The 25,223-nt window shown below is 42.0% G+C and overlaps 1 protein-coding gene and 1 long non-coding RNA gene across 3 annotated transcripts; both read left to right on the forward strand.

Annotated features, from left to right (window-relative positions):
- The first annotated feature begins 747 nt into the window (after positions 1-747).
- On the forward strand, positions 748-16,458 carry RBM17 (RNA binding motif protein 17). Of its 2 annotated transcripts, none has more exons than XM_065640575.1 (12): positions 748-803; positions 2,809-2,949; positions 4,437-4,553; positions 5,470-5,636; positions 7,193-7,290; positions 8,261-8,317; positions 10,178-10,319; positions 12,243-12,394; positions 13,087-13,160; positions 13,531-13,629; positions 13,955-14,027; positions 14,173-16,458. In XM_065640575.1, the coding sequence occupies exons 2-12, from the start codon at positions 2,827-2,829 to the stop codon at positions 14,274-14,276; spliced, it is 1,206 nt and encodes a 401-aa protein (XP_065496647.1). In that variant the 5' UTR covers positions 748-803; positions 2,809-2,826; the 3' UTR covers positions 14,277-16,458. The 2 variants fall into 2 exon arrangements, with proteins under 2 accessions (XP_065496647.1, XP_065496653.1); XM_065640581.1 differs by having other exon boundaries at positions 7,196-7,290.
- A 496-nt stretch (positions 16,459-16,954) lies between these two features.
- On the forward strand, positions 16,955-20,575 carry LOC135998251 (uncharacterized). The gene is made up of 3 exons (XR_010607528.1): positions 16,955-17,073; positions 18,799-19,002; positions 20,284-20,575. It is a non-coding gene; the product is annotated as an uncharacterized LOC135998251 (long non-coding RNA).
- Positions 20,576-25,223: the final 4,648 nt, after the last annotated feature.

Raw genomic sequence — 25,223 nt, forward strand, 5'->3', positions numbered from 1 at the left:
GTGATTCCGTGATTCTGTGATTCTGTGATTTTGCGATTCTGCCATTCTGTGATTCTGCCATTCTGTGATTCCGTGATCTGCGATTCTGTGATTCTGTGTGATTCTGTGATTCTGCGATTCTGCGATTCTGTGATTCTGTGTGATTCTGCGATTCTGCGATTCTGTGATTCTGTGTGATTCTGTGATTCTGTGATTCTGTGATTCTGTGATTCTGTGATTCTGTGTGATTCTGTGACTCTGTGACTGTGCAATTCTGCGATTCTGCGATTCTGTGATTCTGCGATTCTGCGATTCTGTGATTCTGTGATTCTACGATTCTGTGATTCTGTGTGATTCTGCGATTCTGTGTGATTGTGTGATTCTGTGACTCTGTGATTATGCGATTCTGCGATGCTGCGATTCTGTGATTCTGTGACTCTGTGATTCTGCGATTCTGCGATTCTGTGATTCTGTGATTCCGTGATTCTGTGTGATTCTGTGACTCTGTGACTCTGCGATTCTGCGACTCTGTGATTCTGTGATTCTGTGATTCTGCGATTCTGTGACTCTGTGACTCTGGTTCTGTGACCCTGCGGTGCCCACTGGGCGGGAGACGGGGGAGGAAGGAGGGTGCCGTGCCCTCCTCCCGCCGCCAGGGGGCGGTACAGCGGCGGCGCTGCCGCAGCGCCCTCGGCGCCCATTGGCTGAGCGGGCCGTGCGCGGCCGCCGCGGGTGGGGGGCCGCAGTGCGCAGGCGCGGCCGCCGTGCGGGGCGGCCCTTCCCGGCTGCCTCAGCGCCGGCTCATGGCGGCGGCGCCGTGACGGGTGAGTGGCGGGCGGAGGGTTCCGAGCGGCCGCGCCTGCCCGGGAGGGCTGCTCCGGGCTCCGCGGGGGTGTGGGGAGGTATGGCGGAGCGGGAGGCGGCCCCTTAGCGGGCTTGGCCTTGCCTCTGCTCCCCTTGGAGGGGCTGAGGCCTGTTTGGAGATGGGGGGGGAGTCAGGGCCCCCTCAGCCCCCGCTGCGCGGGCTGGCTGCGTCCCAGGCCTCGGCCCCCTCTGTCCGCATGGGAGGGGGAAATAACAGCCTGGTATTCTGTTGATGTGGTTGTAGCCTTGCTGCTTTGTGGCCCCGCCGGCTGTGGTGAAACCTCCCCCCAAGGCGTTGAGGCCTTTTCAGCAGGGCCTGTTGCGATAGGTCAAGGGGTGATGGTTTTAAACGAAAAGAAGGGAGATTCAGGCTGAACACGAGGAAAAAATTTTTTACACTGAGGGTGGTGAAACACTGGCCCAGGTTTCCCAGAGAGGTGGAGAATGCCCCATCCCTGGAGACATCCCAGGCCAGGCTGGACGGGGCTCTGAGCAACCTGAGCTGGTGCAGATGTCCCTGCTCATGGCAGGGGGGGCACTGGATGAGCTTTGAAGGTCCCTTCCAACCCAAACTATTCTATGGTTCTATGCGTGAAGTATCTTTCCCATGATGGCAGCACCCTCCCTGTATCCATAGGCATAGCATAAAGTACCCCAGGTTCTTCATATGTGCCCTAGAATAGCTGTTGTCCTACTGTGTAACCTTTACTTCCCTGTGGCAGATGGGAGTTCTTGTAGTGCCCTGTCCTCATCCTGGTCCCATAGGCATTATAACGTTCTCCTATATGTTTCACTCTCTGTGCCCAGATGTTTAATAATCTCCAATGAATGCAACTTCCTCCATTTTCGTGCAGTGAACTCTCTTCTGCTGAGCTGTGGTTGTTCATATTCCTGTTCATATTCCACTGCAAGATTAAATTGTTGGGTTTTTAAATTTTTTTTCTGAGCTCACAACCTTTTGGAGTTGTAATATAGTTGCTGTCTGCTGCATCTGACGTTTTTTCCATGAATTTAAAATGCATATAAGTTGTGTTTATAGCAACAGCCATCTCTTATACACCAGGCAGGTTTCCTCCAATATAAGTATCTGTCAGATCTGCGGTATCAGGATCTTGCTGATGAGTCTTTAAGCTTTCACTAGAGACCATTAATCAATAATGTTTGATTCTGTAGTAAATTAAGAAGTTAAAGTTTTTGGGTGGAGATGGTGTAATCCAGGCCTATCGGAGACTAAATAGTGAACATACAGGTTGTTCTACAGGTGACAGACTTCTCATTGCTTTCAAATTTTCTCTTGTTCTGTTCATGCTAGAGACAATATCAAAGTGATACATTTAATGTGCTGTTATTGATGATGTTATTTAGATAATTTTAGGTATATGTGTGTGTGTGTTGTATGTATATGCATATATAAGTTCTATGTACTTGAGAGGCCTTTAAATGTAGTGGAAATAGTTAAATATTAATAGTCTGGCAAGTATATTTAGTAGAAGAAAGATGTTCCCTTACAGCCATGCAAAAAATGGTGAAATTAAGAAGGTGACTGGAATGTTGATATATTTGTGCATGTAGTTTTTAAGGTCAGCGGAGACAATAATTCCTTGGTGTTTGATTTGGAAGTCTTGAGGCTTGTGTGATACTTATTGTTGAATTTATTTGTGAACCTCAAGGTACCAGTGTGGACTACAACATAACTTCTTAAAGCCTCAAATGATTGATATCCAATGCTGCAAATGTAATTTTAGGAAGTTTCCAATGCCTGTTAATGTTTGAACAGTGTTCATTACATTTCAGTTACTTTTAAACAGCCATGTGTATCTGCTACTAACACGAGAAATGTTATTATTTTGAATTCTCTTTGGCTTTGGAAAAAAAAAGTATGGAATAAAGACATGAAAACTAGTAGCAAATAAGCCCTGGACATAGGTTTATTATGTCATCTGGACTTTTTCTTTTGTCTTTTAGTTTTAAATTGAAGAGAAAATGTCACTTTACGATGACTTGGGAGTTGAGACCAGCGATTCTAAAACAGAAGGCTGGTCCAAAAATTTCAAACTACTACAGTCTCAGTTGCAGGTGAAGAAAGCAGCTCTCACACAAGCAAAGGTACCGTCCCTTTGTCTTTTTGGTTTCTGTTGTTCAAACTTCTTTTGTCTTTGGAGCACTGAGGAAGGTTTATGACCTTAGAATACCGATTTGGGGTAATTTTTGAGTTTGTAGTGAGGAGCCTAGCAAAACTGATGGGGGAAAAAGGCAAGATGCATGATTTTTGCAGTCTGTTAGAGGGAGTCTTGCAAAATTAAAACTGAATTAGGAAGTGATGTATGTACTGCAAGCCTCAAATCTTTTAACTAGGTCTAATTTTCAATATGAAATTTTGGGGTTTTTTTAAGTAAGTAAGGGTCATACTGTGATTGATAGTCAACAGTACTGACTGCTGGTCATTCTTGGCATTTTGCATCAGTTTTTATTTTTATGTTTGCATTATTTTGTATTTGCTGTTTAAAAGGCTTTCAGTGCTAAAGTGCAAATTGTTATACATTAGAAGTTTTTGCAGCAAGTATTTCCAGTGTACATGGAAGGGAGAAGGAGAGCAAACTAATTCATTGAGCTTAGACTGTGACAGAGCCATTTTCTATTTCTATTGCCACAGTATTTGGTCCTTTTTCTTTAAGCAGTATTATTTTGATTCAGGCAGGACACGTGTTTTTTGTGGTGTGTAGGTTCTGGAGTGAGATGACTTAATTAAAAAAGAAGTAGTAGCATAGATACTGAATACTTGAGTAGGCACAGCATTTTTTCACTGGAATTACTCCTGATACATGCTGCTAAAGTTGAGGGCAGGATTTAGTTGATAATTGGAACGACCTGCATGAATTAAATCTAAATGGCTACTATATTAGATACATTCTTTGTCTATATAACTATATGCAGTGTATGCTTAGACTAATAGAAGAATAGAATAGGATTAGAAAATTCAGAGTTCAGAATAGATTAATACATTTTATCAGATGATAAAATGTGAAGAAAGGTAGATCTCCAGAATAAGTCTAACCCTCTTCTTAAAAAAAAACAAAAAAGAAAAACACTCAGTTCAACTGCATTTGAAGAGATCATCTGAATTTTTTGTGTTTTTCTGGTCCTAGTCTAAAGTAAGGACCCCTCACCTCCTACTGTATGTCCTAGTGCATGCACAAGAAAAGTCTGGTCTCACTTACTTAAAAATAAGAAAGTATGCACTGGTTTCACTGAAGCATGGTTGAAATACTGAGTCAGGTCTCTATTTGCGTAGCAGCTCTTTAGCCATAGTTGACAAGCATCTTTCTCAGAACTGAGCGGCTTTTGCCGCCACTAAAATATGACATCAACTTAGTTATCCACATCAAAGTTCTTTAGAAATGTCGAGAATTACTGTGTTGGTAAACTGAAGAGAAACGATATATTGAGCTTTGCACAGTGAAGAATTTGAGACAGTGGTTTTCATCCTTAAAAAAAAAGAATGAGATACCAGCTGCAAGTATATAAAGGAAGCTGGTTTTTAGAAAATTGTTTTGTACTTTTCTTAGACGTTTTGTGTGTTGGCGATTTTTCAGAGTCAGAGGACAAAACAAACAACAGTCCTTGCTCCGGTGATTGACCTGAAACGAGGTAGCTCTTCTGATGAGAGACAGATTGTGGACACACCACCTCATGTAGCAGCTGGGTTAAAGGTAAGACCAAGGCGGCTAAGAAGTATGGCTGCTAACAAATGTTTTGGAGTTGGAATTCTTTGACTGCAGTCTGTATTTTTACTTTTTCATCATCTTTCCTAGTGGTGAAAGAAGTGATCATTTTCTGAAGTTATTTCCTATGCTCAGAAGTTCTTTCATTAATGAACGTTTCAGCTTTAGGCAGACTTCCATGTGATACAACATGGAATTAACCAAAGTTAATGTGCAGTTAAAATAAAACAATGTTCCCAGCGTATTTCTTCTGGACACCTTCAAAGTACTTTGCAAGACAGCAATTTGGTCACATAAATAATGAATGTAATTGCACCAGTGTTGCAACTAGACCTATATAACAATCAACTTCAAAATAAAAGAAAAGCCAGCTCACCTTTTAAAATGGAGCTATTTGTGGTAAGGAATCAAAAGAAACTTGCTCCCTGAGACTGTTTCAACGGTGATGGTTCTGAAATAGTTCTTTCAGATGAGAGAAGAACAGTATGTGTGCACCTCTGTTGGTATTACATTAATAGCAGATGATGAAAAGGACTGAAGAGATTGTGTGGGAGGATCCTTTGCAGATGGTTGCAACAGCAAGATACCATAATACTTCTAATAATGAATTAAAGGATTTTGAAAGTTCTTGTCCATGTTGATTTGCTGCTGCTTTGTTTCTGATAGGGGGAGTGGGTGGGAATGATTCTTTCTTCATGGAAAAATTTGAGATAGTGAGAGACTGGGTGAAATGTCAGTTGTAATAAAGCAAATATTTTTTTTCTGATACCAGTGAGATTAGGATATTACCTATCATTACAGAAGTCAGGAATTGAGTTTTGTGTCATTGGAAGTGTTAAACCCTTGGTGTCCGACTGGCTGTTTTCAGATCTCGGCTGAAAAAAGATCCTTTTTCTTTTTTAAGGATCCTGTACCTAGCGGTTTTTCTGCGGGAGATGTGTTGATTCCTTTGGCGGATGAGTATGATCCCATGTTCCCAAATGACTATGAAAAAGTGGTAAAACGTCAAAGAGAAGAACGACAGAGACAGCGTGAGCTGGAGAGGCAAAAGGAGATTGAAGAAAGAGAAAAGTAAGGCTTTTGTTGAAATTCATGACATATTGACAATTAGATAAAGAATAAAAAAACCAATTTGTTTAGTTTTATCCCTGTAAACAGTTTCAGGGAAATTCTTAAAGGTTTTGTGAAGAATACTGTATGCTTGTAGAAACAAGGGCAATGTTTTCATTAATATGTTTTAGTGCTCTCGTTGGAGTTGTCTAACAGTGTGAAAATTATAGGATCTATAATGTTTACAGCCTCTTTGGCTGAAAGATGTGTCAAGTTTTTCTACATTTACTTTATTTCAGTAGTAGCTGCAGAAGTTGGTATTTCATGCGTCGTCAGACTTTGACCTTGCAGGTACTTTAGAGCACTTGTTGTCAGGATAACGTGACTACAGAAGTATCTTTCAACATTCAATGATAAATGCCTCTTTCTGTATTTAAGTACTCCAAACTGATACATGAATGCTCTTCAGTTTTAAAGATGTAGGTGGCATAGCCTTTGAGAGGCATAGTTGGCATTTCCTTCTTTAATATTTTGCATTCAGTTTAAGTTACTTAATTGTGTATTTATTACTCCTTTGTCTCTGGGCAACAGAAAATACTGCTTGATTTCTTTAATGCCCGTTCCCTGGAATAAGAAACCTCTCTAATCATATTAAAGAAGTTGAATGCAGATTCCACGTCGTATTGAAATAGGTGGTAAAACGTCTGCCAGCCAGACAGTGAGATTATATTTGCTTATTTTAAGGGAAATTAATAAGCCAGTTTGATCATATACTTTGTGATAACCTGGCTGTTTGAACAGAGAGCATACATTTCTTTTAAATTCACAGTGTAGAGATTCAGAAATTTTGTCTGGTTCCATAGTAACACTGATTTTAGCATCCTGTAGCACAATTTTGATGGTTGTGCTGGGAATCGGATCTGATTTATGCCCCAACCTGTGCTCTTAAGTTTTTTGGGAAAAAAAATACTTTTCCTGTTTTCCAAAGTGTTAAAATGAGTAATGTCATGATCACAATAAATAGCAGTTGAATCACAAAAAAATATTGAAGCATTTCTCACTAACGTTAAAAGTTTTAGTGGACTTGCCTAAATCTTATTTTAATTACCAAGCTAGCTTCTCAATAATCTGATGTTTAAGTGTGATGATTTTTTTTAATAGACTGAGTAAATGATATTACTTTGAATGGGGAATTTAAAAAGGATTCTGTTCAAAGCAGGGTGATAAATTAATGTCTTACCTTGCTATCAGTTCCATGCAACACCTCTTCCATTGTAGTCATTCAGTCGCTGTAGTCTGGACGAGATTTAGTCAGATGCTTCTTCATTTCCATATATTCTTGGCTGACTTGCAAGTGGAAAATGATCTTGCTTGAGATCCATCTTATATTTTACAGAAAATACTCTGTGAGGATAAAAGCAAACAAAAAGTAAAGGTGTTTACTTACACCTTCAAGGAAAAATTATAAAATGCCACTTGAAGTGTAGCAGCGTAATTTGCACTGCAAAGGTGTATCACAAATTAAAGCAAAGAGTTAACTGTGACGGTTTCTTATCCTAACTTACTGTGTCTCCTAGAAGGCGTAAAGACAGACATGAAGCCAGTGGGTTTTCAAGACGACCTGATCCAGATTCTGACGAAGATGAAGACTATGAAAGAGAGAGACGAAAAAGAAGTAAGGGAGCTATTTGGCTTTTTATGGGGAAAGAGGAGGAACGGCGGGGAGGCGGTGCAGAATTCACAATCCTGTTCCTGTTTCACGGATTCTGTATTTCTCTGTTCTCAGCTGAGAAGCATGCTGTTATTTCTGAGCCTTTAGAATAAACCTAGCATTTCATGACACCATAACTATTGTAATGCAGAAAAGTGTTCTTTCTGTGGAGGCAGATGGCAGCTAAATTTTTTGTGGAAAGACCTCTTTTTATGTTATTTTGTACATACTTCTTTTAAGTTTCTGCATGGTGTAGGTTCCAGGGGTGAGGTGTGAGATAAAATTAGGCTACAAGAATCACTGTTGAGTTTTCACTAGTAAAACTTAACTGTTCCTGCATTTGTCATTTGAATGCCCTTAGAACTAGTTAGAAGATGTGGATCTGGGTGATGAGACATGTCTTTATATAAACAAAATTTATTCTCTTTCAGCAACAAAGTTACAGTAAATAATTCGGGTCTGTTATTTTAGAAAAGAAAATTTCTGATGGGGACATTTAAAATATTTGCTCTGCCTTGGAAGTTTGGGACTACATTAGAATATTGCTCATTAAAATATGGAAGGTGCTTTGTACGTTACTGTTTTGAAAGTGTTGTTGAACAGAGTATCATTTTCATTCGGTTTGAATAGTTTTAGAAGGTTTGTTTCACTATAGTCTTCACATTTGAAGTCCCGTGAAATATGTTTGTGATAGACACAATATGCATAAATAGTACACCATTGCAGTTTGATGTTGTCTCCCTTGATGTGCTTTTTGTTCTAGTTCACCACTGTTGAAACTTCTCAGACTGCCCTCTTGCTGCTTTTCTGTTGATAGAGATATATGCTAAGAATTGGCTGTTAAGGAGCCAGCAGCTGCGTTAAGATTCAGTGAAGCTATTTCAAGCAGCAGACCCTAATCATACAAATTGATTATCTCCCATTTTTCCCATAGGTATGGGAGGAGCTGCCATTGCACCACCTACTTCTCTTGTTGAGAAGGACAAAGAACGTAAGTACACCCAAATCCTATTCTCTAAAACAGAGTGCTATTTATTTCTCTCTCAATCCTCTAATAAGTTAACTCGTCCTGTCACTCTTCCCATATGGTTCTTTCTGGCAGAAGAACCTGTACTAGTTCTTTGTTGATGGCGGGAAGCTGTGGAGAACCTGTGATATTATTGTCCTTCACATCTCTGTTGTAAAGATTCTTTCTGTATTGCTAGAGAAGTGGCCGAGCAAGCTGGTCTGTTACAAGCACATTCGGTCACTCATTTGTGATGTGAAAGAAGAAATGTTGCAGATTGGTTTCTCTGGGTAGACTAGAAACCCGCACCTCATGGAGAAGGAATTTTTCTGTTACCCTTTGCTATAGGAGTTACCTTATTAATATCTTTTCTGAAGGGATTGTGCACTACAGACTGAATTTTGTCAGTTTTTGAGGGGTACAGTATTTGCTAAAGAGGTGTGAGGGTTTCCCTCGGTGAAGTTGGCTTGAAGTTGTCCACTAGGTGGCAAAATCTTCCTGTAAGAACGAAACTGTTCGATTTTTTTTTTTTTGCATGTCTAGCTGTCTTAAACTTTAATATAATAAACAGTATGTTGTGTATGTTTAAAAAAAATAAAGAAAAATTATCTTTTGCATACAAACTTTCCTTTGGGAGTCCTGATTTTATTTATGAGAAGATTCAGATTAAAAAAAAATGAAGCTTGGTGGAGTAAGTGAATGATATAATAGTGAAAGCATTTGAAGTGTGTAAACATTAAAACCAGAAAGAGATTGTTTTGAGTAAATAATTAAGAGCAATTGAGCAGTGTCAAGGAAAAGTAAATATCAGCTGGAAATGGTAGAAATATCCTGAGGGGGAGAGCTTTCAAAATGTGACATGATCTCATAAGGAAACCTTTGTATGACTTGTTACTTGATGCTCAAAGCTGGGGCTGGAAAAACCTGAGAAAACATTGCTGGAGCAGAAGCCCCATAGTCCAGACCGTCTGCTGCTTAAATGAGGATCTTTTTTCCTCATGTGACATTCTCAGACTTCATGTCTGACATTTTATTTGGTAAGATACAAGCATTAGTTCTCAAGAAAATAATGTAAAATGGAGTCAAAGTCCATAAATACATTGAAAAGTGTGTTCTGCCTATTGTCTTCAGTGTTCTGTAGGCTTTTTTTTCTGTTTTGCCACTTGTCAGTGGAAGATAGTTCAATAAGCTGATCAGTACTGTATATATTTATAGATACGTATCTTTGTCTCCCAGGAAAGCTTTCAGTTCAGAAATTGTGAGATCTCTTAAGATTTTATAAATACTTTGCTTTGAGTTGCATTCATTCTTTTTAAGAGGCTCTTTTGTGTAAGTGTACAGTGTAGTTTTCTTTACAGTCCTCAGGCCCCAAGCTGTGTGCGTTGATGCATTTTTGTCATAATTTAGTTCCTGATGAATGGGACTTTTAAGTTTGCTTGTCTGCTGTCTGGATAAACTCATTGTAGTGCAGGTGGCCTCTTAATGTTTCTTTTCTCCATTTGATAAGAGGTTAATAAACGCATTATACACCTACGGGTATAAACTCCTTGTGTATCCTATGAGGACACTCCAGAATGATAACTCAAATATTGTTTCTGAGAGAGGGACAGATGAGGGGATGTTAAAGCAGCATGTGCAGAGGAACATTCTTCTGATTTGCATTTATGTGGAAGACTTTTTTTTAGTAGTTTGTTAGTATTAAAGCAGAAAAAAAGTACAACTTGCATATGAAGAGCTGTCTGTAAATGTGTTAGATTGAAGGCATACATTTTCTAGTGTTCATAACAAGTAGGTAGTTCATGCGAAGTATTTGATTGAAAAAGCAAATGTCTCTGTTTTCTTCAGCTGTAGCATCATTTCCATATGAAGAAGAGTCAAGACCTCGGGCACCATCTTCCAAAGCAGCTATTCCTCCTCCTGTATATGATGAGCCAGAAAGACCTCGTTCCCCCACAGGACCCAGCAACTCTTTCCTTGCTAACATGGGGTAAATGTTTCAATTTATGCACATTTTGTGGAAAAAGGCATTAGAAGAGGGTGGAAACCAAAAGTTAAAATAGTTTGTCAGTAGAGAAGAACACAACCCGTTGCATGCTTGTGGTTAGTCTGAGTGTGTGCTGGCAGGAGACAGAAAAATCAGTGGATTTACTCGATCGAGAAATTCATTTGAGGTGGTTGCATTCAAGGCTGTGCTTTTAAGCAAGTTCTGAAGCCACATTCCAGTGTAAAGTGTTGATGGCTTTTACAAGCCAAGCTAGTGTAGTATACAGGAAAATACAGATGGAACCCTAGTTCCTCTAGGTTTCTTTGTCTTAAATTTGCTAGATACCCGTGGTCAAATAATTTCAGTTCTGCTTTATTTGTTTGTTCAAAAATTCAAAGCATATATGCATGAGTGTAGCAGACATGGCTGCAAATCTGTCCATTTACTTTTCTGCCTTGGATTAGCATTGTGTGTCATGCTTGTGTTACTACTGAGGCAACAAAATGAAGTCAAATTTTTAGTTAAAAACAGCTTAGAGACCTCATTTGAGAGGTTTAGTGGTTAGGTGTGGTCCTCTTATCAATCGCAGTGGGTGTTATGGAAATGCAGCGTCAGTGTACTCAAAACTATATCCAGGAGGAACACAGACATAAAAATGTAGTTTTTTACATTATTACGGTGCATTTCTATTTTGGAGATAATTTTTCTTGCCTTTTTTTTTTTTTTTTTTACGTTGTCCAGAAAAAGGATGACCAGACTCAGTACTGTTGGACCAGTTTATGCGTTGTTCCCGCCTCTAGTTAGCAGTACCCTGGGGCCTTCACTTCACTGAAGGAAGTGCTAAAAATATGACCTGACCTGCCTTACTTTGACAGGCACAATTGGCTACTCTTTATTCTGTGACTTAGTGTTTTAACCTTTCAACGTTACATAGCTAGATTTTTTTGCCTTTTTAAATTTGTCCTTGTGTGTTTCATATAGTATGCGTAGAAAATAGTCTTGCAGTCACTGATCCTGCATTTTCTGTGTAATTTTATGTGCCTGTTGGTAAAATGGGGGTCACTGAACGTAGAATATTTACTGCGGTGTAAACTATTATACCATGGCATGTCTTTTGTGTCTTGGCCTATTGAACTATGGTCTCCAAAGAAATATCAGCACGTGTAGGTATATTTTGTTTCTATCTATTTATTTACTGGGAATTTTAAAACCTGTCAGTGGAGGTGCTTTTTGTAAGGTACTTACAAAAAAGGTACTTTAAAATAGTTTAGGGATTTTATTGCCTCAATACATTCTTGAAAATTCAGAAAGATGAGATGTTTAAATAAATACTGAGGATATCCAGATTTGTTACAGGAAGGGGTAGCAAAGCCACGTACTCTGGAGCCGCCAACTTTGAAGTAGTAGATAGCGGGAAGTAGATCATCCCACATCTGCCTTTTCTCTCAGGCTCTTGATACCAGCCACTGGCAAAGATAAGAAACTGGACTAAACAGACCCTTTGTCTAATCTGGTCTGTGATTTACTGTCAGCAGCCTGATCTGGTTGAAGGTGTCCCTGCGCATGGCAGAGGGGTTGGACTAGATGATCTTTAAAGGTCCCTTCCAACCCAAACCATTCTATAGAGTGTATGATGCTGACTTGCACTGCAAATAGAAGTTGAGTTGTATTTGGAAAAGTATGAACAATTTTATTTAGCCAACTTCTCTGACAGCTTTTCTGTTTGTAATTCAGGGGTGACACTTTTCATCTTCACAGGGTGCTGTGAAATTGCTGGGTTGTAAAGTCGTGTAGAAACTCTTTATGTTTTCAGTCTCTGCATAATGAGATTTTAGGAGGTAGAGTAAATGAGCACTTGGGAGAAATGCAATGTTAATGTTTTGTCTAAGAAACCTTTACTAACTGTGATGCTTTTTGTCTTTGCAGAGGGACAGTAGCTCATAAAATCATGCAGAAGTATGGTTTCAGAGAGGGCCAGGGGCTGGGGAAGCATGAACAAGGGCTGAGCACAGCACTGTCAGTAGAGAAAACAAGCAAGAGGGGTGGCAAGATCATTGTTGGCGAGTCTACAGAGAAAGGTAATTTTTGTCTATACCAATAAGTTTGTGAAAAATTATAGTTCAGGCTCAGTGAAAGCTCCTGGATTTTTTGTTTGCCATCTATCCTTGCAGAAAATACTAGTTAGATTTGGAAGAATGACTCTCAGTCCTTCTTGTGGAAATTTATCTTTTTTTTAATCTTTTTTTGAAGTGGTCCTCAATTATTTTAGCTCATCCTCCCCTTCCCTATCAGTTGTCCTCCTTTAGTGTTTGGAAGCCTCTTCAAAGGGTGATCCTGCTCTACTCCTGCTGACTTTCTCTCTGTCACATGCTTTAGATTTTGCCCTCATTTCCCTGCTGTTGTCTGACGTAGGGACAACATCTCAGCTTACTAGAAATGCACCTCTGCCTGAGCACAGGTGTTGAAAGTCAGATCTTATTTTTAGTTCTATGGGGATCCAATACAATTCTGAATTTATGAATTATTTCCCTCAATATGTTGTCAGTGTTATAGTTTAATTCACGTTCTGTAGCAGTGATTTTTCTGCTTATTGTCCTTCCAAATAGCTACAAGTTCTGAATAACTATTCCTCAACAATATGAAACTACATTTTGTGTCTTTTAATCCATTGTTTGATAATAGTAAGATTCTGATAAAAGCCCCTGTATAAGGTTTAAATGAGCTTGAATCTTAAGTTATTCCGTGATTCACTGTTCTGTCTTCATACCAGAAACGGGCAAGAAAGCGGATTCTAACCCCTTGACCGAGATACTGAAATGCCCAACTAAAGTGGTCTTACTACGGGTAAGTTGGGAGTAAGGGAACATGTCTTGATATTTGCAGTGTACATGACTGGTTGAAATGCTTAAACCCCTGTTCCTGTTACAATGACTCTGCAGTTTGAACAGTTCTGGCCTGTGTCTATATGGTGCTTAGTGTTGTGGAGAAAGTATGTGTCTTCCTGAGATAAAAATTGTGACTTTAAATCAGCACTGCCTTAGATCCTACAGTTACCTTGTCTTAGTACTAGCAAACCGGCTCCTCCTGTGGATCTTGACTAGTAAACAGAAGTTTAAAGTATTCGTGGTCACAGTTGTGTGCATCTGGGGTTTACCTAAATAATCATCTATATAGACTGCACCCAGTGAGTTGGGCTTATTCTTTTAACTTTCAGAACATGGTCGGTGCTGGGGAGGTGGACGAAGATCTAGAAGTTGAAACTAAGGAGGAATGCGAAAAATACGGCAAGGTTGGGAAATGTGTCATCTTTGAGGTAAGAGAAAATCTGTCTCTGTTTTTGGCCTCTCTTGAAAGTGAACTGGACACTTGTCCCTCACGGCTGGCTTGTTACTGCCTTAGAGAAGGGGCATAGATTAGAAGGTCTCACAGGGTCCTTTGCTGTGTTGTGATTCTGTATTTTCCATATCTGTAAGATACAAACAGTTGATGTCAGAAACTGGGCAAAAACCTCTGAGTATTATGCTTTTAGAACCTCTCCATTGTGTTCTCTTTACTACTTTTGTGAAGAATAGCAATTTAAAACAGTATTTTTGCTGTTTTTCTAATTCCTTCTGGGGTTTTTTTTTGTTTCGTTTCAGATTCCTGGTGCACCTGATGATGAAGCTGTGAGAATATTTTTAGAGTTTGAACGGGTTGAATCTGCCATCAAAGGTAGGATACTAAATTGTGCCGTGTGAACCTCAGAGTTAACTTCTGTAGAGGGATTAAACAGTCTTACTGATTAGACTGTTTAGCTAACGAAATGTTTATTTTATTGAATTGCTGCTTGCTGACCTGTTTTTGGTTTCCATTCCAGCTGTTGTGGATCTAAATGGAAGATACTTTGGAGGCCGAGTGGTGAAGGCTTGTTTCTACAACCTGGACAAGTTCAGAGTGCTGGATCTGGCAGAGCAAGTTTGATTTTAAAAATCTAGCCCTAGGTGTCACTGTTTCGGCAATCATGTTTTCAGCGGTAGGCTGGGAATAAAGAAAAGTAGCTTTCCTAGCAAACTGGAAACAAGCCTCATTGAATGGATTTTTCGCATTCGTTGTGACTTAAGTTTTTTGTAATATAAAGCCCTTTGAAAGTAAGATTCACGTCTGTGTGTTTTTGAATTGCACAATTCTGCTTATTGCTCTGGGGATCCTGGTTTTTTTCGAGCTTTCAGATGACTTCGTTCTTTCGAAAACCTGCTGCTGAGGAGATGCTTTGCGTGTATTCCTGCTTTCCTTGTCCTGGTGCTTCGTCATGGAGTCCCTGTGCTGCATCCACAATAAGTGGGAAGCTTTGGAAGAGGACTGTGTGTTATCATGCTTTCATTCCTTGATGGCGTATCCCAGAGTTAGAGCCGTGCTCTCCTAAGTCCTCCATCTGCACACCAGAGCGATTTGGGGTCGTTGGACAGTTGGCAGCTAATTTGTTCTCTCCTGACTCCAGGACAATACTTCCTATGCCAGAATGGAGACTAAAGTAACAAGGAATGAGTCTGTCTTTCTTCCCACATCCAAAGAAAATACACGTTTAACCCAGGGAAATAGAAGGAGGAAGGAATTTAAAACGCCGAGCCATTCGAATCAGAATGAGCGGACTTAGCGGGAGCTCTGTGCTGTCAGGAAGTCTTTGCTAGAAATATCCAGGGTTATCTGGTCACAGGTCATTATTGAAATGCTGTAGGTAGAATGGAGGGAAACTCATTCTTGTATCTGGCCTGCTATCAGATTTTCACTTCCTCTAACCTCACACATGGGTAACTAACTTTTTGTTTGATTCAAACTTGGCATTTGTGCTCTCTATATAAATTTCTATATTTGAGGTTGAATAACATTTGAATTGGGCTTTTTTTCTGGGGTGTGCCAGTCGAAGTTTTCAAAGTAGGAGGCGATGAAAGAAAATTCTCATATGAAAATCTGACGATTTGACAAACCGAACTACTAAACACTACCACTCTTTTTATCTGATGTAAAATAATGCATAGCACTCTGCTCCTGATTTCACGTTTGCTTTTTTTTGGGGGGAACAGTATGTGACAAGACTTGCCAACAGGTGGCTGTGCAATGATGGCAGCTGTCTCTCCGTTGCACCTGGAATTGTGCAGATATTAAAACGGAAGTGAGCTCTGAGGGCATTTTAGCTGTTTGAAAGCTGATGTTGGGTGTCTTTTTTCCTGTTATACACATGTATTAGGGGGAGGGGGTCAATGCTGTGAATATCTCCAGTTACTACCCTTTTATTAAGTTTTGGCTGCAGATCTATATGACAAACCCTTGGTCTTGTGTTTCGCTTATTTCGTCCGCTTGTGTTCCACCCACCTCTGTACAAACATTTGCTTGTAAAACAACCATTTTTAAAAAAACCTTGTATTTTACCTACTGTGTGTTGGCTTTTTTACTGTCCTCTGTTGCACAAGGCCTTCCCACAGAGTCAGTCACTTCTACACCACGTGTGCTACTCTTGGCAATAGTTATAATTCACCTTTAGAAAACCTCACTGCAGCAGAGGTAAAAAACCAGCGTGACTAACACGAAAACCACAAGACTTGGGGCAATAACAGAATCCAAATTCTGTTCTTGGCTCTGCTGTTAGTTTTCTGTTTGACTTTGAGCAACACTTCAAGGCCTTTGCTACTTCGTAGTAAAACAAAGAAATTAGCTTAATGTGAATTAGCATAGAATCGCTTATAAGAGTCAAATAATTTGAGTGGCATGCTGTAGAAAGTTAACTGATAACAGATTCACTATGATCTGAACTTAGCTGGAAATATGACTTGGCTTTAAGCAGCATCATTTATTTATGGCTATTTCAGCAAATACTGCTGTGTAAGCACTTCTTAAGGTATATAGACGCTTTTCTCTGTCTTATAACTGCCTTTCCTGCTGTTATCTTTGTAATACCAGCTTCTGAACTTCCAGTTTAATGAGTTGGAAGTCTTCCATTTGCTGAGAATCACTTTACTGGCAAGTTTTGAACCATTTATTTCTGAAAATCCATATTGTAGCTGAAGACTTCTGGGTAAAGTTTACCCCTGGAAATGTACGGGTGAGGACTTGTTCATTTAGTGTTTTGTGTAAGAGATTCATTCTGTAAATAAAGTATTTTTCTGTACCATGGAGTCACCCAGACAACATACCTCCTTCTAAAGCATTAGCAGACGTACATTGCTTTAATTTCCTCTCTTTGCGGGTACTCACCTTGTGGGTGCTGTACAAATACATGGTGTTGGAGCCTGATTTGTAGCAGTCGTCCTCTACGTGTTGCCACGGTAAATGCAAACACGCAGGTGTGGAAACCTGGAGAGGATCAGACATGCTGACTGATGTTCTTAGTCAAACTTTACTCGTCACAGATAATGTACTTGGTAGGAAGCATTTTTTTGCAAATGCACATTCTTCCAGTGAGCCCGCCTTGATGCATTGGCTCAGACTTTCTCAGGTATGGCTGCATCTTGCATGTCTTTAAAAATTTGCTTCTGAATTTATTTCTCCTTACCTCATCTGGAAACTTGTTACTGACATTTCTATTACTAGTAGATTCTCAAATTACTTGTTATTTAACACCTCCAGCTCTTCCTGCTTACACATTCATTTTTCCACCTCCCTCTATGATTCAGCAGCAGCTTCTCAAAAGGTTCAGCAGCATTTAATCTGGAGTTCTTCGTTGCAGCTATGAAGTTTTACTTGTTTGTATAATTGAAATTATGCACCCACCTTTTTCTGTAAGGTATGTCCTTTTAACTATTGTTTGAGGCAATAATATTTTTGTTTCTCTTTGTGTGGTGCCTTAAAAGGTTGTGATTTTACAGAAAATTAAGAGGATGGTGGCCTGTTAAAATGTTTGCCTTACTGACAGTGTGGTATTGGTTATACCACTTCAGATGAAGCGTTTGGTATTTTTCAGGCCTGATTTCCTGAAGTGAAGCTTTAATTCCTTGTTTTAAGTACCCATGTAAATACTCTGATTCTCCAATGTGCTGAATAACTGAATCTCGTCTCGGGCTAAGTATGAACTATTTGTTACTTCTGGGAATCTAGATTAGGTGCCTACTTTAGAGAGATTTGGTCGTGTCCTGAAGCCGAGAGGGACGTGTAGGACGTGTTGGCCTGGAGCTGAATGAGGTGTCATCCCCGGTGCGTGATCAACCCTGAAGTCTTAAGAACAGGGATTTGCATAGCGGCATAACCGTTGGCTGCTTCGTTATCTTCCTAATTTGTAGCGCTGGCTGCTATTTTAACAGTAAGGATGTGTTGGCTTGGCGCTTCTGTAGTTGTTATAACCCCAAGGTTTCGTTCCTGAGTGGTACCAGCTATTTCAGAGCCCATCGTTCTGTGCATAGGTTATGATTATATTTTTTTCATGTGCACTGTTCTGCGATTAACCTATGTTGAATTTCAGCTGTCAGTTTATCACTTGCCTGCTCAGTGTCAGACTAAAGAAATCTGATGAGATGGAGCTTGTAGGGAACATTTTTAACATTACTATTGTCAAAAATCTAAGCTTGCTGTGCCAGTATTATATGAAAGGTGAGAGCTGTTGCTTCAAAGAACTGTCTGAATAGCCACAGTAAGAGGGAAGGGGGCAGATGTGAAAAATGTCTTGCCCAAGGTCATGCAAAAGCTTGTGAGAGAGTTGGGATTACACCCAGTTGCCCTATATTTTCAACAATGCAACCAAAACCCACATTCCTTGTTGAGTTGCTTTTTATTTCAACAGCAGAAAACAGTAAGTGCTCTTAGCCCTGAACTTTGGACTCTGAAGTGAATTCAGCTGAGGAAAGGAGATGTAATCTGTGTGTTGCACCTTTTGAGGTGCTTACCTGAAATCAAGTTCCTGTGGTAGGTTTGTCAGAGTGTGTTTGGGGTATTTTACTCTTCTGTGCAGGAGAAAATGCGCATTGTAACCCCACGTAGTTTAGGGGCCTATAAGAAAAAAGGAGACAGACTTTTTAGCAGGGTCTATTGCAACAGGACAAGGGGGTGGTGGTTTTATAAACTAAAGAAGGGAAGAGTCAGGCCAGACATGAGGAAGAAATTTTTTACACTGAGGGTGTTTCACCACCACTGGCCCAGGTTGGCCAGAGAGGTGGTGGATGAACCATCCCTGGAGACATCCCCGGCCAGGCTGAACGGGGCTCTGAGCAACCTGAGCTGGTGCAGATGTCCCTGCTCATGGCAGGGGGGGCACTGGATGAGCTTGGAAGGTCCTTCCAACCGAAACTATTCTGTGATTGACTCCTTAGGAGGATCCATGCCTTCAGGTGATGAGGCAGTCAGTTCTCCTTAACAGAGGATTGATTGCGTTATTGGTGCGGTGTCTGTTAATTTGCCGTCAGCTGAGCAGTAAGAGTATAAGGCTTCTCTGCAGCTGGAGGGTTTATTTACTGCTTTGGAAACTCCTGTGTTTTTGCAGGTGCTGTTTGGATTTCTAAACCTCATTTTGCATTTCTAGGGGACCCTTCAAGAGAGACAGGCACCGTGGTGGGTTGGTGCACCAGCGCTTCTACATCCACTCGCTGGCCAAACTCCAGCTTGGTTGCAGTCAGCTGAGCTGGGGCTTCCCCCCTGTGCCAGAGGAAAGAATTGAGCTTTATGTGAAATTCTGGATCTGCCAGCCAGCAGATTTGGCTTTCTGCTGCGTGGAGCTGTGGAAGAGGTGAGCTTTTCATAGATGGTGAGATTAGCGCCTGGGCTTGGAAGGTTTTTTGGTGTGTCGTGTGGGCAAGACTTCTAATAAAGGACTTGCCTCTTGCCCTGTGATACTGAAGATTTTATTCTAGCTGCACAGCAGTTAAAGAGCAGCCCCAGAGCCTGTATCTTCCAATCTGTTTGGTTTATGTGAGACTTCATTATTTTTTTCATGTCCTCTCTGCTCTCTCGTTTGAAACCCCTCATGGACTTTCAGAAGTGTGAAGGCTTTGAGGTCAGTGCCAGACTAAACCCATTGACAGGGAGGCATCGATGGGCAGCATATTTCTCCAGAGGATGATGGAGATGGCAAGACAGCAGAAATATGGAGCGGTCCTTGCATCTGCTCTGCAAAGAGAAGCTTCTGCTGTCCAAGGCTCCAGCACTGGTTTCTCTTGAATCCTGTACACCAGATCCGGACATTTTTAGGAGAGCTTATCTTAAAAATGGATATTCCGTGTTGATTCATATTGTGGGACCAACCACAGGCAAACCTGGTGCTGTGTGACCGTGGTAGAACAAAGCAATTCGTGCAGAACGTTGCTCACACACCACCACTAACTTCTGGTTATGGCTATAGCAGGGACTTTTGTGATGTCCAGCTGGTCAGGCAGCTCCTTGCCAGGATACTTGACTGTGTATTTAATATATGAACCTCATCTCTGTCCTCCTTTGGTCCAAAACCACATCTCAAGCAGGTGTTTTTCACCTGCGATGTAGTTTAGTAGATAAATACACCTGCTTTCCCTTTTTCTGAAGGTTGGCTTGCTGCATTTTTTCTGCAGAAACGACTGTTTGAGCTAAGGAGGTAGGAGTGCTGGTGCTCGGAGTAACGCGTGAGAGATGTTTGTGGGTATTCTGAGGTATTGGTCAATTGAATAACTGGCCTGTGTGCGAGAGGAGACAGATCTCATGGGAAGTCTCTCATCTGTGCCTGTTAAGCATTTGCAGAGTGAGCTTGAAAACGAACCTTTTCCTCAAAGGACTGCAGTGACATTTTTGCAGCACGGAGGATGATAGGATTTTTCAAAGATGCAGAAATATATGAGTTGCTTATAACATCAGCCAGCTCCAATGCTTACAGGCCTTAACCCCTGGGCAACTCTAGACATAATCATAGATATTCATGTCTTGTGTCAGGAGTAACAAAGGAGTTGCTGCTCCTTTTTCCTCCTCACCGAAGGATCTGTGAACTCTGAAACTTTCTTTGACCACTTAGGATGGTAATATCACCTTTCTCTTTCTGCAGGCCAATGCGTTAGATGTGCTGTTTGCCTTGAATGTCCAGGATGATTTTACCTGCTGTTTACTGCAAAAAATCTTGTGTCACTCAAGATGCCACTCAGCAAGTTAGTGGTGAGGAAGAGAAAATTGAGTAAAGTCTGCAGGACTTCTAACTGCTGAAAAAATGTGAGCAAGCCTAAAATCTTCCACTTTTTTATTCTTCAAGAGAGAGAAACGTGACAGAGTCCCTGTCTATGTGCCTGTGTTTGATGCCTTACCTTGAATTATGCAGTAGCTGACAATAAACGCAAATGTGATCCCGTAGTGAGCTGTGCTCTTTAGTGATCTTGCTGTCTGTGTCAGATGGGGCTGCTCGTTGCTCGTGGTTTTCTGCGCACAGGAGCAACCCCACAGCTTTCCAGATCAGTAAGCAAAGTCCTCCTTTCATGGGGGGAAAAATAGACATTGAGGTGGAAAAGCATCAACGGAAGATCAGAGAGGCGAAAGCCAAAGGAAACGTTGCAATTAATTGGAGAAGGGATAGTGTGCAGACTTCTGCAGATTTTTCCTCTCATATCTGCTGCCTCTGATTTCTGATCCCTGCTGAACTCATGATCGCAGCTTTACGGCATTTCCTTTATTTTCCTTTTCTTTTTAGCATCAGGAAATTGGGAAATCCCAAGGCACGGGGATCCATGCTGCATTTCATTCCTTTTAGCATAGAAATGTGAGAGCACAGCCTTATGTCTTCTATCCAGACAGCATTAGCACACTCTCAGCTTTCAGCCCCATAGACGTGGGCAGCAGGGGATGGGGGACCGAAGCTCTGCTCCCACCAGACCGTGTCTCCTGTGCAGGACACCCCGCTGCCCTGCTCCAGCAGGGCTGAAGGCTGGTGCTTTAACACTTCCCATCTCCCAGCAGGTGCAGACGCTTCCTCCAGCGCTGCATTCGGTTTACAACATAAACCAGCTAACGTTGGGGATGCCTAAAGCAGGTGCTGGAGATTTTGCAAGGATGCTTTAGGTGGCACATGCTGCATGACAACCTCAGCTGTATAGAAAACAGGATCTTCCCCAGGAGGATGACTAACCCTATCCTGGCTTTTCTCCTGCTTCTTATTCCTCCTGTAGAATTATAGAATCATTTTGCTTGGAAAAGACTTTCAAGATCATCGAGTCCAACCTTTAACCTAACACTGACACTAAACCACGTCCCTAAGAACCTCATCCATGCATCTTTTAAACCCCTCCAGGGATGGTGACTCCACCACTGCCCTGGGCAGCCTGTTCCAATGCCTGACAACCCTTTTTGGGAAGAATCTTTTCTAATATCCAATCTAAACCTCCCTGGTTCAACTTGACGTCGTTTCCTCTTGTCCTGTCACTTGTTACTTGGGAGCAGAGACCAACAGCCTCCATGCTCCAAGCTCCTTTCAGGCAGTTCAGAGATCAGAAGGTCTCCCCTCAGCTCCTGTTCTCCAGCTGAACCCCCAGCTCCCTCAGCCGCTCCCATCACACTTGTGCTCCAGCCCCTTCCCCAGCTCCGTTCCCTTCTCTCAACTCGCTCCAGCACCTCAAGGGCTTTCTTGGCGTGAGGGGCCCAAAACTGACCCCAGGATTCGAGCTTTGGCCTCCCCATTGCCCAGCACAGTGGGACGGTCACTGCCCTGGTCCTGCTGGCCACACCATAGGAAGAATATGTTTTTTTCCCAAAGCTGTTTTTAAGAATCTTGCCACTTCATAACCCTTGAGTTGTTTTTCCTCTCCCAATCTCTAGGGTGTGATCTCTAGACTCCACTTGAGAGCTTGAAGCAAGTCAACAGCTCAGAAATCTGTGTGGTCCTGCCAAGACCAAGGTCTTCATCTCACCACAGATTTCTCCACCTTTTGCCGTGGGCAGAAAGCTGAGTAGCTTTTTTGGACTTCGCTGCTATGAACTTGTAAAACTCGAATAGCAACTGTGAACCAAAACTCAAATGATACTCTAGCAAAACACACAAAGCTCCTCCAGCACCCGCTGCTCTTGTGAGAATGGAGAGAGAAAACCGGTGGGTTTTGCACCCTCTGAGGCACTTCAGGAAAGTGCTGGGATTCTGCAATTGTATTGATGCAGAGTTGGCACTGGGACAGGATATGAGCTGGAGCAATTCCTGATGACTTCACTCTTTATAAGAGAGGATGATGCAGTCACCCAGCAAAATCTAAAGACCTCTCTGGGGAAGTGATCATATGGAAATGAAGTATACTAAAACCAGGATTTGGGTGTTTGCTCCAAGCACAAATTTCAGAGGAAAACCATCTCCCTGTACTGCACCGGTTAAAGCTCCGCACATCATCCCATAAATCACAAGACTCCTCCTTCTGCAGATACAGTCCCCAACTATCACATTCACCTGCAAGGGCTCAGCTCTTCTGAGGAAGTCAGAAATTTAGGGCTAATAAGGAAATAAGTCAGTCCTGAAAATATGGCCAGCCATCACAGTGCTATTCATGTAATTCCTCACCTTTTCTTCACTTTGCTTTCTACCTGGTAATTTCAAAGTGGTTTGCTTAGTTTTATTTCTATCCAGCAGGTGACTTTATTCATGGGCAAAGCCTTTGTGTTTCCTGCAGCATTTACAGGCACAGCTTGGGCAGTGTAAAAGCCTGGGAACTTGAGGCTACTATCAGTTTTTATATTAAAAAATAATTATGTTTGCATCATAAAATCAATGCTTTTTTTTTTCCCCCTGATTTAAGAAAAGGTATAACTGCATGGCAAGGATTTACCTCACCAAGCTCGAACAGTGAGGAATAGAATTGATTATTTGTCACTCTGGATGTATCAGAAGGATGGAGATGTGACGTTTTCTCTTCGGTGCCAGGTGAGTGTGTGGTAGCAGTTCAAAGCCACGGAAATCAGTGGAGAGAGGAGACTGAGTTTCCTGCATGGGAAGAGCAAAATCACATTTAGAAGCCTGTTCGAGCAGGCATGTGCAGAAAAGCCATCAAGGTATTTATCAGACAGCGGGTGGTGCTGCTGCAGTAATTACTGTGTGCGGATCACACCTGGGAAATGCTGTCCAGTTCTGTGCTGGGACCTTTCTCTCCAAAACCCCAAAACAGGAGATCGGGACCCGGAGCTGTTGCAAAGGACCAAGAGTACCTGGTCCTGTGTCTTTGACCTGCATCTCTCTAATCCAATCTTGTCTCGACACCTTTAGAGGGCACCTAATCTTTGCAATATGAAGATGCCAGCTCTAATACCAGAGGTTAGCAAAAAGTAATCTGTCTAGGTCAGGCTGAAGCATCCATGGGACTTGACTGGAAAGTTTCCAAAAGCTCATTGTTTCCCAGTCCTTGCTGCATCTTAAGCCCTGATGACCTGGTTGTGCTGCAGCTCTCCCAGCAGAAATGGGCACCTGGAGTACCGTGTCCAGCTCTGGGTCCTCAGCACAGGACAGACATGGACCTGCTGGAGAGGGGCCAGAGGAGCCCCAGCAATGACCCGAGGCTGGAACAGCTCTGCTGGGAGGACAGGCTGGGAGAGCTGGGGTGTTCAGCTGGAGAAGAGAAGCTCTGGGGAGATCTTAGTGTGGCCTTTCAGTGCTTAAAAGGGGCCGACAAGAAAGATGGGGACAAACTTTTAATAGGTTCTTTTGTGATAGGACAAGGGGCGATGGTTTTAAACTAGAGGAGGGGAGATTCAGGCCAGACATGAGGAAGAAATTTTTGACCCTGAAGGTGGTGAGAGCCTGTCCCAGGTTCCCAGAGAGGTGGTGGATGAACCATCCCTGGAGACATCCCAGGCCAGGCTGGACGGGGCTCTGAGCAACCTGAGCTGGTGCAGATGTCCCTGCTCATGGCAGGGGGGGCACTGGATGAGCTTTGGAGGTCCCTTCCAACCCAAACTATTCTATGGTTCTATGACTGCGTTTGCTAGTGAGAGGCCACAAGGCTCTTTGCAACTTTCCTTTCTGCTAAATTTGCAAGGCTGAAGCATCAGGTTTGCAATTGACACACGGGGAGAGCTCCCTGAGTGCAAGGGAGCTGGGTGCCAGGTGTCTCCAGCTGATGGAGCATGGGAGGATTATCAAAGGCCTTGAACATGTGGACATGAGCTAAAAACAGAAGCCTCAGAGCTACAAAAACTTGCCGATGGTCAGTGAATGGTCACTGAGGTGCAACCTTGAGAGCTGGGAGAGTTTGGCTTGGGTGTAACAGCAGCAACATGTAACCCAGGGGTGAGGCCAGAGGCTCAAAACCTGCCTGGGCACTCAAACACCTTATAAAAGGACAAAATAGGATTCTGCGAGCCTGATTGATTGTGTAAACATGTCCCACGACATACCCAGCCCCAGCAATTATGAGCTCCCTCTTCTTTCTCAGATTTGTGCTATGCAAGCTGTTCAAAATGTTATAAATATATTAAACGAGCTTTTTTACATTATTTGCTTGTACAGTACAACTCTCATAGTGAAGGAGATCACTGTGAGTGACTCTTGGGCCGAAACAACCGTGTGGCTCCAGCCAAAGACAAGCACTGACATCCCTGTCTCACAGGCTGCCACCACCTCATATCTCACTGTACCACTAGCTGGAAAAGGAGGTCAGTTCAATATGAATTTCCTGGCTGGGTCATCACTGATATGAAGATCCATTCCTCCCTATATGGGTAAATTCATCTCTGCTTCCCTTGGGGATGTGCAGAAATGCTGAGCTGCTCAGCCTAGCAGAACATTTCATCTCTCACGCCCCTTGGCACAAAGCCTGGTTGCGCACACTTATGGATTCCGTGCAAGGTGGGGAAGGAAAGTTAAATCTCCATCTCCGTTTTGGCCAAAGAGGGCTTTCCTGGGGTTAAGGATGAAGCTCGGGGCTGCGGTCGCAGCATCTCAGCCAAACATGGGTTTTAAACCTGGATGAAATGTAAAAAGGGCTCTTCGCTGGATTAGTTCTAACTAAACAATCCCACTAAAATATT

The sequence above is a fragment of the Caloenas nicobarica genome, chromosome 1 (genome assembly GCF_036013445.1).
Source record: "Caloenas nicobarica isolate bCalNic1 chromosome 1, bCalNic1.hap1, whole genome shotgun sequence".
Classification (NCBI taxonomy): domain Eukaryota; kingdom Metazoa; phylum Chordata; class Aves; order Columbiformes; family Columbidae; genus Caloenas; species Caloenas nicobarica.

Bases quoted from the DNA above. Each gene is read 5' to 3' on its own strand.
- RBM17 (XM_065640575.1), top strand. From the start codon at position 2,827: ATGTCACTTTACGATGACTTGGGAGTTGAGACCAGCGATTCTAAAACA. The intron at 8,318-10,177 runs GTAAGTACACCC...TGTTTTCTTCAG, and splicing joins TGTTGAGAAGGACAAAGAAC to CTGTAGCATCATTTCCATAT. The intron at 13,161-13,530 runs GTAAGTTGGGAG...TTTAACTTTCAG, and splicing joins CTAAAGTGGTCTTACTACGG to AACATGGTCGGTGCTGGGGA.